Source organism: Apus apus, chromosome 11 (assembly GCF_020740795.1).
Source record: "Apus apus isolate bApuApu2 chromosome 11, bApuApu2.pri.cur, whole genome shotgun sequence".
In the NCBI taxonomy this organism is placed as follows: Eukaryota; Metazoa; Chordata; class Aves; order Apodiformes; family Apodidae; genus Apus; species Apus apus.
In genome coordinates this window covers 4,220,316-4,240,459 of record NC_067292.1, presented here as the reverse complement: position 1 = coordinate 4,240,459, position 20,144 = coordinate 4,220,316, and the positions used below count along the sequence as shown (strand labels likewise).

Genomic DNA, 20,144 nt, shown 5'->3' with positions numbered 1-20,144 from the left:
AAAGTCAGTGGAGAGAACATAACCACAGAACTTCCTTTAAATGAATCAAGATATTTATTTGATCACTGTGAATTGATTCACAGTACTTCAGATGACATCTGTTTGTTATCTGAATCCTGTACCTTCTCTATCCCATAATTTTCCTGTTTTGTTCCAAATTATCCCTTTGGTTTCCTATTATTCAAAGTCAATTGCTAGCAAGTGTATAGTGTGATATAAAGCAATATCCAAATGAATGACATTTTATGAAGAAAAATTACTTATCCCTGCCAAATTACAAACTAAATTCTGTCATACTGTCTACCCTGATACTTCCATTAATGAAAGACTTTAATAAAGGCAGTTTTTGGGCTGGACTGGTGACAAATTTGATATTATTATTTGTGGGTTTAAAAGTCTTATAAAGAAATGCTGGTTTTGTCCTTCCTGTGGGTATTGGAGTTTATATATTTGGAATTGAAGTACAGGAATCATGCCCTCCATACTATATTTTATACACATAAATACTCAGAGATGCATAACAATTAAAGAGTACAGACTTGTACACACATATCCAAACTTCACGTGCTGTCTTCGTGGTCCATGCTATTGACTTTGTATGTGCTTTTTCTCCCATTTGAATTCATCAGGTGCTGCTGTGAGTATGCGTTGCTTCTGTTGGAAATTTCATCCCAATTTTGTCTGCTCTTAAGTCAACAAGTATCAGTTGCATCCTTGTTCTTTCATATCTTATTTTCCTGCTGTAGTACTATCTGTCTCATATTTCTGAAGAGCAAGTGAATAACATGGAATAAATAGCTATACAAATTCTAAAAATTAGAATGACGGTTGAGATACATGCACTGTTTTGTCAGCACTTTATTTTAGCAACTTTGATTGCTTGAGTTGGGATTTAAGCTGATAAGTCTTTATAAGCTTGTCCTCAGCACTTCCGTGGACTGGCAGTTAATGTTTGTTAAGCACATCCTAAAGCATTTTTCTGAACATTCTTGTAGAAAGATGTCTGATCTTAAGCATATTAAAACTAACAGAACAGGCCAACCATCTTCAGAGACTGTGGAGGGAAAAAAGGATGCTTGAAGGAAGAATGAGCTAAGCTGATAATGCTTATATCAGGTTATACTTTCTTTCACTATGTTTCTAGGGAAAAATATTCAAGTATATTTGGAAAATAGGATTTTCATCAAGGTTCAATTTTATTTTTTTTTTTGTATAAGAATTATCTTTGCAGTGCTTCAAAAGTTTTTATTTCTCAGAAGGTGGGTGAAACCATTAAGGTTACATTTTCAGCTGAGCTTGCTGAAGATGAGAATGGATTTTGATAATAGAAATCTGTATAACAATGAAGTACAGAAATTGAAAGTAGTAGTGATCTCTATAATCGAATAACATCTGTCTTAATATATTTTTTACTTACTAGAATTGCAAATAAAATGAGAAAGTGTGGATTTAGCTGAGTGTGACTACAACTTGAATTCAGGGACTGTATTAATTTAACAGACATTCATGTTCAAACCTGATTTACAATATATTACAAGTATTTTCATGAGCAATTGAAGTGATGAAGGCTGATTTCTTACAAATGTTTGCATTCTGCAACACACCTGTCTTCTTATCTGTGATAACACCTCAAGCACAAGGACCCTAAATCATCCTACTGTGCCCTCAGTATTACTGGTGTTATTTTCTACTTTCTGGCATTTTAAACTGGGGTAAGAGTGAGCAGATCCTGGAGCTTAAGCTGACCTGACTGGGCAATGAATACATGTGCAAAACGTAAAGTCTTCCTACCTTTCTTTCTGCAGGTGATAGTAGGTCTTTTCCATTTTACAGGGTTATAATTTTCATGGAACTTTTAGGAACTTTGTATCCTGTGGGTTGTTTTGTTTTGGTTTGGTTTTTGTCAAATTTGGTTGAAACCAGGCAGTAGGATTAAAATGGATCTGACAGCATAATCACTTAAATGCGGGTTTCGTTTTTTTTTGGAGACCAGACTACAGAGGCAGGTGTTTAGCATAACAGCCTTTCCTTAACTGTTTCTTTTCTACTTGACAAACAAGTCCTTAAATGTCGCTGAAGAAGCTATTGTTCCTTGTAGGATTGGAATAATGATTAAATCAGGCATATTCAAAGAGCAATGGCTTCCATGGGGAACTCACTAATTTTGTAAGGGAAAAACTGTAAGGATCTATATGAATTTTATCACCAACAAAAATTAATGAACTATACAGAGCATGCTGAAATTGTGTAAATAGGAAAACATAATAAATCAACTTCATCCATTATTACTGGGCTGGTGGGCTTTCTAATCTGAATTTTCTAAAGGGTCAATGGAACATGAAAATTAATTTGAATTAATAGAATCAATTATATGTGGATTATTTTTTAAAATAATCTAGCACCATTACTGAATTTTATTAATTTATTTTCTTACGAGAATAGTGGGACAATTATTATTTAATAAAATACATGTTTTTAATACAATCACAAAACAATCAATAATACTTTGGAAAAAAAGTGTAATTATCTGTTAATGAGAAATCTTAAAAACCAGGCATACTGTTTCCTTTAGGGGATGACCAGTTAAGGGCATTCTTTGTAGGTAATACAAAATGGATTGTAATTTTTTTTCCAAGCTTCTGAAACCTTGTTGATTCCAAACTCTTCAGATAAAAAGGTACAGATGTAGCTCACAAGCACCTGCTATGAGCTCTGAACATACTAGCTGTGAAATGTATCCTCTGGTCCTTTTCCTCATTTACAAGAAAATAAAGCTTTGATGACCACATTTTGTTATGTTGAAAACTTTCCCAACCTGAACAGCCTTTTAATTCTAGGAGTAAATTAAGCACATGTTCACTGATCATACCTTATGTCTGTACATATATGGGTGTAATTCATAGCAGATGAAGACAGGTGTAATATATACTAGTGCAATATTTACTTCCAGCAGACATAGAAACAAAACTTTTTTCTTCACATACTTTTCAAAAGACCAATTTTATAAAAGACTTACTAGAATGTCAGAGGTAATTATATTTTTGGAATTAGACTGAAATTTTCCCATCAAGGACTGGAGGCAAAATACAGCTAGGTTGCCATATTTTGTCCTTCATTCTCTCAATGAGGGACTCCCTGCTGCTTGTGTAATGAACCAAGTGAACCCTTATGCAGTAAATTTCAAAGTAAGAAATTATTGTGTTGAAGAGCTAGGCATTTTATCTCATTGCCAGTAATTTGGTGGCAGAATCTGCCATTGGTTTCAGTAATGAATTTACCGTTAGGACAAGCAAACAACTGACAAACAGTTAACAAGAAAGAGTTTTCTTTTCACTGGGGGCTTAGAAAGACTGTAAGAGGGTTCTTCAAAATCCCTAACCTCCCTTGGAAAGTGGAAGTCCTGTTGAAATGGAAGAATAAACTATAAGCTACTGGTAAAATATTTTCAAATGTTTTGGAAACTAGCGTGTTCCCTGCAAGGAAGACAGTGTCACACTGCGAATGTTTTCAATGGAGGAAGGGGACAGGAGTCTGAAGGAGCATCTCAAACTGAACCATCAAAAGAAACAAGTGCAGAGCAAACTAGAAAACTGAATATTACAAAATCGGAAAGACCCAGCGTGGAGAGCACAAACAGGGAATTGCTGTACTCACAGCCATGGCACATAACTACTCACAGGTGCTGGCTTCACTTGCAGTGGAACATGTGTGTCCTATACTGCCCCCCCTTTTTATAAAGGACCGTAGGAAGCCTTGAAATGCATTAGGAATTGCAGCCTGCTGAATCCCACTCCCACACTAAGTGAATCAGGCAAAGTCAAGCTGTAACAGTCACTGGAATAAAGAAACTTTTGGATGATCATGAAGCAAATGGTCCACATGGCTCTTTTGAAGGCAAGTCATATCTCATAAGCATATGAAGATCTATGGAAGGACCAAAGGTGTAGATATATCTGATCAATAAACCATACTTGGATTTCTCTACTAAGAGGGAATCCCTTCTTTTGGTTAAAAAATGTTTTAAACATCACTGTGGAAACAGATTTTCTTAGGGAAGGTTTTACAGATATTTTCGAAGATCTATACAGTGATTTGTGATGTCTAATGTAGTAAAACAATATCTGAAAAAGGAGACAGTGAGGTGACAGAATTTGGAGATCATCCAAAATTATTCAAGAAAACGACAAGTAATGACAAGATTGTATTATTGCAGCAGGATGTAACAGTACTGAAAGATTGAGTTTGATAACTGCAGATTAATTAGGTATGTGATTCAGAAGCAGTTCTGGAACAATTCTGGCTTGGTCTCTGAAAAAGTCAATGCTTAGCAGTTACTAGATATCAAACAGAACATTGAATTTTGTGTTCTTATCATGCCATCTTAAAAAGAACAGAGTAGACTTAGAGAAGGGCAGTGCAGATAATCAGAGGTAAAGAAACAGGAAACAGGAAAGCAAGCAAAAGAAAAGGGACAGTAAGTATGATAGTGCTCTAGAAAATTGTTGGTTTCATGGAAGAAACAGGGAATAATTATCCTCTCTCTTTCCTACTGAAGAACTAAGGAACTTCTCTTGATCACTGGGTGGTAGATTGAAAGAAAAGAAAAAATATTATTTTTTGTCAAGCATTGTGATATTCTACACATTGTCACAAGATGTAAAGGCCAAAAGTAGAGGATGTACTTCTTCCTGTTACGTCTGATGTTTTGGGCTCTGATGTTGGCACAGGATGACATTGGTCATCACTACAGACCACCCTTGTGTAATTTGCTGTGCATGGTTCATCTTTGAATTGCATAGTATTTGTACTGCTCTTTGTGAAGATAAAACTACTGCAGAAAGATTTATTTTTTTTTCTTTTTCTTCCTGTGCAGTTCTGTATTCCCACAAATCATCTCACGTTTAAGCTTTTGTTCTTTTAAATACAATTTATATCATGCAAGCCTATATGGAAAGCAAAGAGAAAGGGTGAGGAACGCCTGACTCATTACTTGTATTCAAATATTGCTATATTATTTATAGAACAATTCTGCATTTTAAAAGCATGTAGGCAATGTTAGAAACAAAAAGCTATTTTTGAAATCAGTGAGATTTCAGTTACCGAGGCCCACGTTTGCAGGGAAATTTAGGTGCCTCATTTCCTTCAGAATGACAGTGTGTAATCCACAGTTAGAAAGCAGAGTTAAACAATTATTTCTTCTGACCTTTATGAGCACTTGGGCATCTCCAGCTCTCCTCCAATGTAAAAGGAAATCTGACATCTCATTATTGAAATAGGTAGAAAAATACAGTGGTCAATAGGAGACACTACTTCTTGCACTGAGCACAACTCCCTGAGCAGGCCCCCAAATGCTTCCAGGGAAGTTCTGGATAATCCTGAATATTGTGTAGTTCCTAGACCTGCTCAAAAAGAAGCCCCTTGTCTTAAGTGTGACTTCTTTGGAGAAAAGTGCTTTGTTTTTTAAAGGTCTTCTGTAATTTAATTCCTTCCTGCTATTCACACCTATGATGCTGGGCTGTCATATTCAATGTTTTCAGGTAAAGTTGCCCTTATGTGTTAACCGTACAGAAGCTGTCCCTGGAGGAGAGGCTACTTTGAAACTGGGCTTTTTAGCTGGATGATGTACAGCTTCAGTTCCACTTCTTCCTCTAAAAGGCGCTGGAGAGGGACTCAATTTAGCAACTAGATTTTCTAATATTTATTTACTAAATATGTGTTTTCTTTTACTTAAGGAAGTGAGAGGCAAGGAGAGGTCGTGTGTTAGGAGTGAGAAGAATGTAATATCTAATTTCAATAAAATATAGTGCTGTTATAGGTAACAGAATTTAAGTGTACATAAGAAGCTGGATATCCACTAAATACCATTGTACTCTAGTAACGTTTTTGTTAGTTTATGATAGACATGTTGTGCTGTAAGATGCTTATGATTCCTTAGCTTTGGAGTGAATTATCAAAAGAATAAAAAGACAATAGTACAATTGAGTGGCACATCCCTCTTCACACCTCTGGTTGTAATGGGAATATATCCCTAGTCTCAGCTGTGCAAATTGAAGGTTTATTTTTGAACACAGTGTCGTGCTTCAATTGCTGTACTGCTCTATGAATTTAGTTTAAGGCTGATATATAGTGTTGTCAGTTGAAAACTTCTAAGATATGCCAAAATGATAGATCAAGAGAAGTAGCCCGAAGTGATGAGATATCTTTTCTCTTGCCTATTGATTTCTTTGGTTGAAATTGAAATTAATGATTTGTAATTGAAGAGTCTTCACTGTTATTTCTTAATATCAGTTTCATATCATGTCTGCCCTTCATATTAGCTGGTAATTCTGGGACTGTTTTAAAATCTTTCTGTATTCTACACACAGTAAGTGTAGACATAGAAACATAACATTAAGGTGATTTTTGTTATTAATAAAATCAGTAGACCTTGTTGAATTCATTTTCTAGCTTCACAAGGTGTTTGTTGTTGACTAATTAAAAAAAAAGTTACTGATACCATTAAATAATTTCCTTTTTTTTTTTTTTTTTGAGAACTGAGATCCTGTGCCTGCAGCCTTAATTTTCAGTAAAAATTAAACAGTCTGGTACTGGGGAATCTAGATTATTTCATTAATTTAAAGGTTTGTTTTACCTCATTAATTATCCCTACAGTTTCAGACATACATTTCCCTTAAATGAAAAGAGAAAAAAAATTATATTTGAAGTATATAGCTGAATTCTTTGTCAAGATTGATGGACTTTTCTGTTTTTATCGTTATATGAGTCACCATATTATTCAGAAGATCTCCAAATATTTAAATTCTATTTTCCTATGAGACTCACTAACTCTCTAAATAAGCCCTGTGCTTTTTGCCTGAAAGTGCAATAGGAACGTTATTATAATATCAATGTCTACTAAGATTAAAACAGGTGCACTATAAAAAGTAACATGCTTTGAATTAGTTTTCATTAGATGTTTTAGTCATTGTCTAACTGCAGCTAAATAGAGGGAGGGAGTAATCTAATTACATAAGAAATCATGGTTAGCTCTTTCAGTAGTTTAATCATGTAACTAGAGTAAAAATCTGAACCTATATACAAAATAAGGACTGTGCTGTATGTTAACACTGAGTTGAAGAGATGTCTATGAAAACTAGGTATTTTGGATTTACACCTATGTAACTTAAGTCAAATATAGCCATGGATGATTGCAGGTTATCACTTAATATTGTTAATTAGTATCAGTAAGTGGTTAGTACGAAGTGTGAATAGCCATGACACTAAATTGTTTTTCCTCCTCTGCATTAGCAGTGAGCCAGTGCATGTTATAGCTGTAAAGCCAAGGTTCAGTAGTAGCTGGGTTTCGAACAAGTTGTAAGATCAAGGCACAGAACAGTTGTGGTTACTCACAGTGATTGCACAATGTAGCTGAATCCTCTCCCTGAACTGTACAGTGGAACAGGTACTGCCTGCATATTTATATTTTGCCAGTTTAAAATGGCACCAGACACATATGTTTCTATTTTATTTCTAAATTCCATCATTATAGCACTTTTTTTTTCCCCCTCTGTTTTATTCAGTGTGAAGATTAAACTTTTTGAATGTCTTCATTCTTTTTTCTTCTATTTCAGCTAAAGTGTTAAACTGATTTATTTTTTTTTTCACACTAATAGCTAGATTTATATTCTGCAAAACACAGAATGCATAGCTACTATCCTCCAAAGTTATGTAAGCAACAATTTAATGATTTAACAGCTTAAACTTAAATCTTACCATTAGCTTTAGATTGTATTTTTTGACATTGACAAGGTTTTGGCAGGCAGTTGTGTGTAACTGGAAAGCGTCTAATTTTTCAGAGTTAAAAAAGATAATGCTTCTCCAGGTAGGGCAATTGTATTTAGTCACAAGTGGATTAGAAAGCATGGAAATGTTTTGCTTGTTTCTTCCTTTTGGAAAAAAGGAATGTTTTAATTATATAATAACTGTATTTAGGATTTATGTATTGATAATTAATGAATTCACAGGCTGATACTAACTAGCAGGTTTATAAAATATACGGTTGACTTTAAAAATAAAAGAATAAATCTATTTCTACTGCCTACAATTTTTTCTTGGCTTCAGGCAAATAGTGGGCAAAACCAAATAGTTTCATATTGGACTTTGTATGTATTTATCCTCCAGTTCATCCCTCTAAAACATAAATTTCATTCAACTTCAGGAACAGGATTTCTCTTCTTTGTGTTATATGGGGTCTTGAATACTACAATTTTGATTATTAGTAGCTGGTGTTGGGATTCTGAAAATATAATTGTTACATTAATGGATTATGATACAGATTACATTTTTTTTTTCCTCCGGGCTTGTATGCTATGAAATACTCTTTTGTTGAAGGTGTATTTGTTATGAAAAGACATAAGCTAGGTATTGATGGACAGGGTTTCACAGGATATTGAAAAAGCTTAGTTGTATATGGGATAAAACCATAGATAAGTGACCCAAGATAAATGTTTTTGAAGCAGAATCTTTCTTATCTTTTTTTTTATTATTATTATTTTCTTTTGGTGATGCAGATGATAACAGTAATGCCTGTTAGGTAGCTGCTTAGAAAGTTATTTTCTGCAAAGAGTATAGATAGTATATGACTGAGTTCAACCTAGAGCTTCCTATAGAAGTAATCCTAAACTTTGGGAATGTTTAATATCCGGACAGAGCATTTACAGTTTAAGCCCATCTCTAATAACCGTTGGTTTAAACATCCAAAGTTACCATGTGTAATCTTTAAGGAAAGGAAGCTACTACTCAAGCTTTTACTGAATGGTGAGATTGTAGAATTATTATTTTTGTTGTTGAAGTGGGCAAAGCTAAATGTCTGAAAGCAAATTCATGTTTGCAGGCACATACATTAAACTGCATCTTAATATATGGATGCCATTTTTTGTACATGTGGGCATATGTTTAATCATACTTTAATCATACCAAATGTCTGTGTCAATAGGAGAAAAGATTTAAAAACACCCTCACTTGGAATGAAGACAATGTCTGGCTTGCTGAGTCAGAAAATGTACATGTTATGCATAATTAAATTTTATGGCTCAGTATCTAGTTTTTTGAGGAAGGAAATGATAAAATTTGAATGAGTTATCACTCTAACCAAGAGTGACTATTTTCTATGTAAATTAAGTTTGGGTAATTGGTGTTGCGAAATTGAATTAAATAGCTTTGCAAGTTCAGATTTAGGTACAGAGTCAACTTCCTGCAAATAAAAACATGAATATTTTATTGTCTATGATTTTGTTGGAGAGAGCTCTTATAAAAGCTACAAACAGATGAAGAACTTTTTACAGTGTATACATGGAGACATAAACAGTCATGGAGTTTACAGTGTAAAGTTGGAGTTGAGGATGGTCACAGTGTGTCCTGTATTGTTCAACTGAAACTCTTTGCTGAAACTGTACAATGTACTGCAGCAATACGAAGTAGATAAAGAAAGAGAGAGAGAAGGGAAAAGAACCTTGAAGTGTTTTCATGGAATTTTGTTTGAATTTTTATATTACTTTTATAAGTTTAAACTCTTGTTACGTCTGATTGTTAAAATGTATATCTTCTAACCACTGACAAAAAGACTTCTCAGGTGTTAGATGGCTAATGGCTTCGTGTCCTGGGATAGCTCCAAATTCTCAGCCAGGCAGTATAAAGTTCAGCACTGCAAAATTTGAATGGGAATTGGACTCACCTATACAAAAGTGTGCAGGCTTATAAATAATGCTTTCTTTTCACTATTATTTCAGAGTTGTAATTTTTTCAACTTTTTTTTTTCTTCTAATTTTTTATTCAATTTTACTATCTTTTGTTTCAATCTTTAAAGATTTGGGAAAGTTATTTGTTGAGACTTGTGGTGGTACAACAGGTTGCTTGGAACAGTAAGTTTTTCTGTGTATCTTATTCCCAGGCTAGAATTGCCTTTCTGGCTTCCTTTTGGGCAGCTTTTCACAATGTATAGCTGTTTCCTTGGGGGTTTTTATTGATTTTGGGTGGTTTTTTTTTTTAAAGTTATTACAGATCCATATACTTCCTCTTTTCTATGTTTAAGAGTTTCCCCTAGTCTTTGTTAACTGAAAATGTAAGTGTACTGCTTTGTAGCACAATGAATGAATATAAGATGTAGATAATTCTAATTCTGACTTCTTGGTAAGAGTAATAATATACCTGGAAGACAATAACTGTGTCTCTGTATTATTGAAGCTTAATTGTTCCATTACTCCAGAGACCTTCCAGCTTTTAGAAGTTTAAATCCAAGTTTCAAGTGCTGCATTTTGACAATGACTAATTTGGAAATCGTGTGTTCTTTTAGGCTGATTTCATCTTGATTGATTCCATCCTTCCCCAGCAAAATACCATGAAGTAATATACATATAAGACTATTGCAGTTATATAGTAATCTGAAAGCTTCTGAAGAGACTAACATAGCTCTGTTCTTCAAGTCTATCAAGACGGTTAGAATCTGTACTTTGATACGTTACAGTTCTAATTCTAGGAAGAGTCAAGCATTCAGTAAGGTTAAAACTTGACCTTTTTAAAGTGGTAAAGTGAATCTGAGTTAGTGGCAACTTTTTAACTGGAAGATGGCAGGAATATAAAAGAAGGAATAAAAAGCATTGTGGGAAAAGAATGTAAATTTAACTAAACAAAATAGGGAGCCAAATTTTTTTCTGAGAATCAAGTATTTTTGCATCCATTTATGTACTGATGCTGTGGTCTCAAGAGGGAGGCAGCCCAGGTTTGTGATATTACTTGTGGCCTTGGAACTGGAGGGATGCTTTTCCTTGGAGACAAAGGAGCCAGACCTGGGGTAGGGCTGGGGATCATTTGGCATGAGTTGCTGCACATTGCTTGAGGTGTACTGACAATGTCTGCATCCTTCTGGCTTCCCACAGGTTAAAGACACTCTGACTTAGCTTAAATCTTGTATTTGTTCTTAAGTCAGGCAGAATATTATATTAAGTGCAGTAGGCTTGGTGCCTAATTGCACACCTTTTAAGCTGTCATAGTACATGGGCCAGGATAGAGCTGAACGGTGGTTTTGTGTTACAAATGAGGACAAACCTTTCCTCCTCCACCCTCAAATTAATTCTAATTCACCCCATTCAAGATATGTATTAACATGTATCTGAATTTCCCACAAATTATGTTATATCTGTTTTTTTTCAGTGATGAATTAGAAATAAATCACAAGTAGATTAATAATAATTTATACCTTTTTTTCTAAGGCTATTGCAGTAGGTAAAATGGTTGATCTGGTGAGGTGGATCCATTGTTAAAAACTGAAATGAGTTTAGGTAAGAAAAATTAAAATCCTTTATTTACAGCATGAAGCATCATAGAGCATTGTTACTAATAAAAGTATTAAAGTGCTTCAACAGATTAAAACATTTAAAGTTTTAAATATCCAAGATAGCCATCAAATATAACTGTCATGTGTCCCTGATAGAAGCACCGAGGTCTGCTGAGATGCAGACCTGTGACCTCTAGATAAGTTGCTACACACAGAAAAATATTTATCTTCCTACTATGACCTTCCATGCACAAGACATGAGCCATGGATTTGTTTCCTAGGGAACTAGTGACTGAGGAAAATCTATAATTAGATCTGTGGGTTGTTTGCTACAAATGGGAATTGGGTGCTAAGCAGGTTGTTAAAGTATCCAGAAGTATTACATTGTCTTCATGTAAAGGAACCAATTTTTTAAAAATGCCCTTCATCTTGATATTTCTTTTTTAATATCTTCACTTAAAATTTTGAAATGCTGTCAATAGAATACTTATTGCTCTAGGTTCCTTTTAATTGCAAAATATTTTCAAAAGTCAAGACTCAGCATGTTGCTAGTTAAAACAAAAATAAAATTAGACACAATCTTCCAATAAATTTCTTCAAATTAGAGAGTCCTAATTTTCAAGAGTGTTTTTTAGGTAAATCATTCTTACCAGCTCAGTTTTTCTCACTTTACTATTTGCTTCCTCAAATTGGCTGCTGCAACTTCAATGTCTTATTCTGCAATTCCAATTACTCTACCCAGCTGGAAGTTCCCACTTAATCCAGATCTTGATTTCTTTCTTTGCTGCATTCGTGGATCTAAAGATAACTTTTGTAGCTAAGTCTCATGGGCAGTAATTGTAGCTGCAGGGAAAGGAAGCCACTAGTTTTTTTTTATATTCCCCAGACAACCCAGGGCAGACTTCTCTAGACCTTACAGTAAATCATTTTAGCCTGGGCACAGTGCAGCTGAGATGCTGCTGCTGTGTTGCTTCCAGTCTGTTACTAGATCAGAGAGCCTTATGCTTTCTTGGATGCTGCAAAGCCTTCAGTATTAAATTAAGACTTTGTTTTTATTTAGAATAGACAGTACTGTGAAGTACCTGGAAAAACGTACTGTAAATGGGCTCTTTTCTACTCTTTTCACCCACTTCTTACAGATGTAGCTACAGGTGAGGTAATGTAATAGTCTATGTAGTCTGTCCTATGTCCTGAGTTGCTGCAATTAGAAACTATCAAATGTTGTGATGTTGTCTCTGCATTTCTGCCTTGTCAGATCAGTGATAAATTTGCAATAAAGCACCTCTATGAATCCAATTTTATTTATTTATTTTTTTCTTCTTTTAAGGGGCATCTTTTGAGTTCCTCATTTAATGCTGTCTGTCAGAGTCAGATTTTTCCTAACAACTAAGCATAGCTTTTGAGCTACACCATCTGGCTGTCACTCAAAAGACAATGTCCTCAAGTTCCTTCAACTAAGAGAGTTTGTCGCAAGTTAGTTACTTAAGCAGCAATTATAATACGGTTGTTAAAGGCCAGATCAGCCAGTGAAATATCCCGGTCTTCTGTGACAAATAACACTTCTAGGTTATTTTGCTTTGAAGTTACAAAAAACTATGTTTATAAATTCAGTGCTGTCAGTAGAAGGAAATTGCTGTGTACTGCATCCCAAGTTTGCAGATATGTATCTGAAATTGACTGTTACTTAGGAAAAGGGGAAGCCAAAATTATATGTAATGAAACTTCTTGCTCTTTGTAAATTAGGAGTAAAAGGAAGCTGACAGATTACCTGCTACAAAAGATAATGCACATCTTGATGTGTTCATTACTTCGATCTCTGAGCAAATGTTCACTGTTAGCTATTTGTATTGCTGAAATCATTAAATTTGGTGTGATCATAGATTAATGTGTGTGTTAAGGCACAAGATTCAGACACTCTCCAGTCATGTGTTTCACCCAGTTGAAACTGAATCTTGGGGGTCTGACATAGAAAATAAAAATTTAAAGTTTAAAATAGGTGAATTGTGGCTTTCTTTACTGAGTTAAATCAAGTCTGTTGTCTACATCCATTTTCTTTCTCCGTGAAATATACAGCTGTGCATTGTTATTGTGACTGCAACAGCAACAAGCAAAATGTTAGTAGTTAATGACAGAGAAGCAATGTCTGCTTTACTAAATGTAGCTTTTCCCAGCTTTGGTTCCCCCAGAAACCAAACACCTCACCTTGGCTTTGTGTTCTTTTTACCTTGGCTGTCATAGGAGGTCAAGTCTGTGTTGTATATTCCTGTTGCTAGTCACATTTCCCTCTTCATGTTGTGCTTGTGGCTCTGGGGTGCTGTTCCAGTGCAAGCACAAATACAACAATGTGGGTGAGTGGTTGACTAGCTGGTTGGAGCTCTGCAGTGAAAGCACATGATCCAGCAGTTTGGTACAACTTTGAAAATCTTGCCTCATTTGGAGACTGGAGATTGAAAACTGATGGGGAAGTGTTTTGAAATGTAGGACTATTGTTTTACCTACATTAGTTCATTGCAGAAGCATCTTTACTTGCTGAAGTTTTTTTGTCCTGAACTTTTCAAATATTTTTCATCCTTGTCGATTTTAACTGCACTCACCTTTTGAGAGCAGAATTTGGTTTCCATGGTTAACTAGTTATTGTAGCAATTTAATAAATTCTTAAACTCAGCAAGTTATGTAAACTGGTTTCCAATCACAGTTTTTGGATGTTTAGTTGATAGTAATGAAGCAGTTTCTATTGGTTAGTGCTTTTGAATAATGATAGGAATATTTTGCATTTGTTTTAGTTGAAAGATTATTTGAGTCATTACAGAGCAGATGGAGCCTCTGACTCTAAAGAGTGATTTTCAGTATGGCAGGACAGGAAGTGCCTGTTTCAGTATTTATATGATAGCTTAACAATGTGCCTAAGCCATTGTTTTGCTCTTCTGGAACGTAGGGATTAAAGGGAAAAAACAATTCACTTCTAAATATTCTAAATTTGCTTTCTGAGAGGGAGGAAACACCACATACAAACAACTCCCCAAAAAATAAAGAACACATGAGGAACAGTGTAGCACTCTGTAACAAAAAGTACTGAGCTTTGAATCAAATATTCCTGTCTGAGGGTGGGATTTGTTTTCTAATTAAAAAGTGAAACTAATATGATGCATCTCTAATTCAGATGGTGTCAAGAACTTAAATTATAGAAGTGGTTAACGGAAACACTTCTTAAAGAATGAAACTGGTAAACTAGGATGGTGCTGTGAAGGACAGATTAGCTGGGCTTGCAGAACTGTGATATCTTTCTCTGGCGGTAGTGGGGTAGTGTGCTTTTTTGTACTTCTCTTTCTTTTCTTCTGTTGAGAACACTCTGATTTACTTTCACGATAAACCCCTAACACGAGGGAGATCACATTGCTGAAATGAATTTAGCTGGAAGGGATACATAATGTCAGCTGAAAAATAGCACTTGGTAAGTACATTCTGGCCACAGTTCAGCAAAAAGCAGATCCTGTCAGCTCAGTAATATTCTGTTTTTTTGTAAGTGTCTTTCAGTTGAGTAGAATTGTACCATCTCTGCCTTTTTGGAAAAAAGAAAAACCCCAAACATGACAACATCAAACTGGTTTGTCTTGGGTGCTAGATATGTGGTCCTGGCAAGGCTTGCATGGATGCACTACAGTTTTCCATATATTTATTCTCTGATGTATCCTTGACATAGGAAAGTGTTTTCAGTGTGGGGAAGTGAGTAATGTTTAAGTCTTCATCCTAATACTGTCATAGAATCATAGAATGGTTTGAGTTGGAAGGGACCTTAGCAGTCATCTAGTTGCAACTTCCCTGCATGGGGAGGGACACCTCTCAGTAGATCAGGTTGTTTGTGTCCTGTGTGAGGAAATAACCTTCAAGAGTTGATATTATTGTGGGATGCTCACCTGGCATCTATTCTGTCCATGCCTTCTGCCTTTGCAAGGCCAAGGCCTTTCTGAATTGTGAGATCAGAACAAGGGAAAATGAAATAGGTAGAAACTGGGAGGCCAGATCAAGTGTGCCTGCCCTGTATATATTGTCAGTGGGTGGGTTCTTGGAGTTATGCTAAGTTAACTGTATCATTTCCTAAGAATGAGAAGTCTTTATATGCAACACATAGCCACTGTCGTATGCTGCAGACATTTTAAATATTAGAACCTGCACTGAAGTTCCTAAAGCCATAAACAAATTATGGAAATAAGTGATTCTTTCTGGGCTTCAGATAGTAGTTACTGTGGGAAAGTAATTTATGTAGTTTAGAAACATAAAAATGACATCCCAAGGTAAATGTACCAGTAGAAATTATCTGGCCTTGTTTTTTTCTCAGCCAGTAAATTGGGAAAGCATTGTTGCCCAAATTTATTGTAAGCTAGGAAATTTTCATGTGAACAGTGCTGTGTTTATGACAGTATTCAGAATACCAATCTTGCCAGAGGAGATGTCAGACAATACTCCTGTTCTTCCTTGCTCTTGTTGAAGCACCCAAAGCATATGGCAAATTAAGCCTGATTTTTATTAAACTTTTCATTGTATTGAGCCTAGTGGGTACTGGGAAATGCACTTTCTTTGAACTATGCAGCCATTATATAAGCATCTTAATTAGGATATGGTAATGTTCTTCCTTACATCCTGGGAGTATGTGGCTCCCTCTTGTGGCTAATTAACCATCTTAGAGAATCCTACTTCTGAAAATCACTTTATGCGACTGCCATTGCTCTTGAAGAGATGATGCAGTAACACACGGAGCATCTGTAACGTGGGCTTCTTATTTCTGTATCAAGCATAAGTCACTGTGCACTAGACAGATGCATAGATGGGTAAACAGAGAGAAGTGTCTGCACAAACTTGCACCAAGAATGTGACTGTTTCCTGAAGCTTTAAAAAAGCATATCCGGGCATTTAGAAAAAACTCTGCTGTCTGATAACCCTGGTCCTAGACATTATATGCTGAAGAATGGTTTGCAGCTAAAGTGGGGATGAGATATGGGATGTGTTATAGCTCCAAGGAATACAAATCTTTTAGGTATCACATTGGAATCCTACTTGCCATCAAACTCAAGGTTAAGATCTTTGCCAGATTTGGAGCTGAGAGGAAATCTTCCCTCTCTTCAGTTCTGCAGCTACCCTTATTACTATTGTTATCATCACACTCCTGCCTTCCTATTTAGTGTGGAAAAAGATCTGTGTGTGATTATCTGCATTTTTAAACTCCCCTGCACAGCCCACAATTTGTTTTATTTTTGTTCTGTGGCTTGTTACAATTGGGGCATTCTTAAATTTGTCATAAACAGGTAATGTCTGATGTCTGTGGTGGAAACAGCTGTTGTGTAGACATCTCTGAATTATTGTTGTGCTGGCCTGTGGCTGACTTCAGGCCTTTGAAACCACTGTTCTTATATTGGATGGGAATGTGTGCTTGTCTTGTAATGAGTCTCAGAAATCAGGCAGAAGATGATCAATTCATCTTTTCCCTACAAAAGTAAGCAATGGTCATGACATTGCAAAGTTGTAAGCATAGTTTTATGTTAAAGCCACATAGATTTAACGTAAAAAAACCCCAAACAACAAACAAACAACAAAATAACCAAAAAATGAAAAGTAGGAAACTTTTCTGTAGAAACCACTAAGTTTTGATTTCATTACAGAGCCTAAAGTTACAAAGTTACTTTGCCCTTCAGTCACCTGCAGTGTTGTCTGCCTCTGTTTTGCCATGGCTGTTAAAAATACAGTAGAAGAAAACTTCATCCATTAGTGTGTGTTTCTTGGAAGGAGAGGTAGAAAAAGGGTAAAACAAGTTTTTACTTTGAAATTTCTCCCTTCCCCCAAGGGTTTGAGAATTGAAACTTTATCTCTGAAGAGGCTGATTTCTTATTTCATAACTAGTGGCAATTTTTTCGCAGTTAAAATAAAAGAATAATGATTATGGAGTTTAGTCAAAATCTCACTGCCCAGTAATCTGCAAACCAGCACTACTGAACCCACAGCAATAGGGCAACAAGGATTTATTTCCTCAGGGACATTATTAAACACCCTGCATATTTATTATCTCCAAATGGAAGCAGGTCCAGATTTCTACTTTTCCCCTTTCTCTTCGGGAGCTGTAATTCAGAGCAGCAAATAAATATTTGACTTAATGCTTCTGTCCAAATATTAACAATAAAAAATTGCTAGAAAAAAAAGAACATGAAAAGGCAGAGGGAAAAGATGGTTTGGCAAACTTGTCAGCCTTGAAGGGCAAGATTAATTTATAATTCTTCTAGATTCTGGGGCACAAATACAAAATTGCTAAACATGTAGCTAATAACAAACATTGTGTAGCTCTGCAAGTTTACATATGCTACTGTTATTTATGTAAGACAACCTTGAAATTGGATTTTTAGGGATTTTTGTCTTATGTGGAACTAAGGTAGTGATAATAACAAGGAATTTCAGTTCACACCTGTGTGTGTAAATACATATACACATTTCGAAAGTGGAGAAGTTCCAACTGTGTGACTAAAGAGAGTTCTGGGTAACATACCCAGATATTTTCATGAGAAGTTTTTTCCTTTGATTTAAAATCCTGGGAAGGAAGGAGAGTAGATGGGAAGGGGAAAAAAAACAACCTGAACCATTTTTGCAAGGAATTCACCATGGTTTTCTACTAATCAGAAAATAGTGTGTGATAGCTATCTGTTATTGTAAGAGTTGTGAAATAAACATGCTTCATGCCAATGGAGTCAATCTTTATTTTTATTTTTTTTTAAGTTTGTAGCTGTTTTATCAATTTAACAGAAAAAAGAAATAGTGCTAAATAAAATGTCAAATTCTAGACATACAGTGAATAGAGTAACAATGGAATAATAGAAACTTTAAGTAGTGAAATAGAAGACAGTAAAGATAGGATGTGAGTAGGTTTTCCAGGGTTTTGCACAAGAATTGCACACTGCTTTCCAAATGATTGAAACCATATTTTATAGTTAGATATAGTTAGATATGAGTACTACAATGAACCATATTTTATAGTTAGATATGATGTATTGCCATGAACCAGATTTTCAGTTCTGTATTATTGGCAGGGCATATGGCTCAACATTAGGTAAATGATCGAAATGTGATATGCGATCTTAGAATGATTTAAAAAGTCTTTGTAAAATGACCTGTAACTTCTTGTCTTCTGCCATGCAGGTTATCAGCAGTGAAGGGACAGAGGGAGCAAAGTTTCGACTCTCTGGTAAGGGAGTAGATCAAGACCCAAAAGGAATTTTTAGAATCAATGAGATCAGCGGGGAAGTTTCCGTGACCAGAACCCTTGACAGAGAAGCAATTGCCAATTATGAGGTGAGTGCTCGTAGCAACAGGATCTCTACCTCTATGTTGATAATCTGAATGTGTATTTGCTTTTGAAAGGGCTACAGTTATTGCAGCTTCTTTCTTATAATATTTCTAGAAGAACTGTTTGTCCTTTGGAAATGGTAAATGTGTTTATTCTTACATGCAATCAAAACACTACTCTGCTTTCTGCATGTAATTTCTGTCATTTATCTTTAGTATAAATTCTGTCTGAACAATGTGTACGTGTCTGATTTCTGAATTCCGAATTATGTTTGGACAAAAGGAGATATTTTTGGGAAGTTGCCACTAAAGTACTATGTGGTTATACTTTTTTATTGTCAAGCTGACAGTGGAATATACTGTTCAACTCCATTTTAAGTAATGGGTATCTTTCAATAGAGATAAACAAGATTCTGTTAATATGAAAATGTTAGCAGATGTGTCTCCGTCAGGTGTGTGTCTCCTACAAAGATTTCACTGAAGATTCTTTTTCTTGTCAGTAAGTGCTCTGTTTCTCCCCATTGAAATTCTACCAAACGATCTCCAAAATCTGTAAAATAACTGTACCACAATGTCCTGAAAGGCACAGTATAAATAGAAGGTCTGTCAATTCATGTTTTCTATCTAGCTCTTTAAAAGTTGTGTCTGGCCACTTGGATGTTGATGAGTGGCGAAATTTAAATTGCAAAAGGATGAGTACATTTGCATGTTGCCACCCGTGGCAAAGCATGGGGGGCTGAGCTCTGTATCCTCATGCAGCAGGGAGTTTGGGGTGCTCTGGCCTATATGGGGACAGGCTCTGGTGACAGTTGGGACTGCTGTCCATGACCTCTTTGTTTTGTTTTCTGCTGTGTACTAATAGATACTTGTACTCTCACTGTGTTTCTCTCCTCCTCTGGAAGAGTTTGCCAGTTAAATGACTAGTCATACTTGCTCAAACAGTGCTGCTAAAATTTACCATATGTTGGCTTTCAACACTTAAATATTGATTTCTCTTCCGGGTTTACAGTGAAATGAATGTTAACCACTTGCATAGGATTGATGGTATTTCCTGATGTCCTTCTTAAAAGAAAAACATTGCAGTTTCTCTTTTTAACTCTGTTCCTCATCCTCATTTACCAGCTGTTTCTTAGTTTGTCGGTGGCTTTCCACCTTGATGTGTTCAGTATAAACTTTGAATATTTTTTTTGCTGGAAAATCAGAGCAGTCTTTTCAACCTAATGCATCAAACCACAAATGGCCCTCCTGTCTGATCTGGCAAAATATACATTTAAATTAAGACAAAACCATTTTCCTAGGGGAGCCCTTTTGAAGCAATGCAAATTATATACAAATAATGCAGTGTTGTAGATTATCCAGAGCAATGTGAATGTATATCCTAATGGGCTGTAGTGCTTTCTAACCTGTTATATAGCACTCTGCTCAGCGTGCTCACTGGCATCCTGTTGTGCAAAATGTAGTTGAGAAGTTCTAGAGGAGAACCCTCAACTTGATTAGTCTTGTCTTTGAA

General features: G+C 35.5%; 1 protein-coding gene across 2 annotated transcripts in view; it reads left to right on the top strand.

The window, feature by feature from the left end:
• CDH13 (cadherin 13) overlaps nt 1-20,144 on the top strand; it is a 424,829-nt gene that overhangs the window by 186,764 nt on the left and 217,921 nt on the right. For both annotated transcript variants that reach the window (XM_051629562.1, XM_051629561.1), the window contains exon 5: nt 18,488-18,640. In XM_051629562.1, the coding sequence (XP_051485522.1) occupies nt 18,488-18,640 (153 nt within the window). The remainder of the gene's footprint in view (nt 1-18,487; nt 18,641-20,144) is intronic.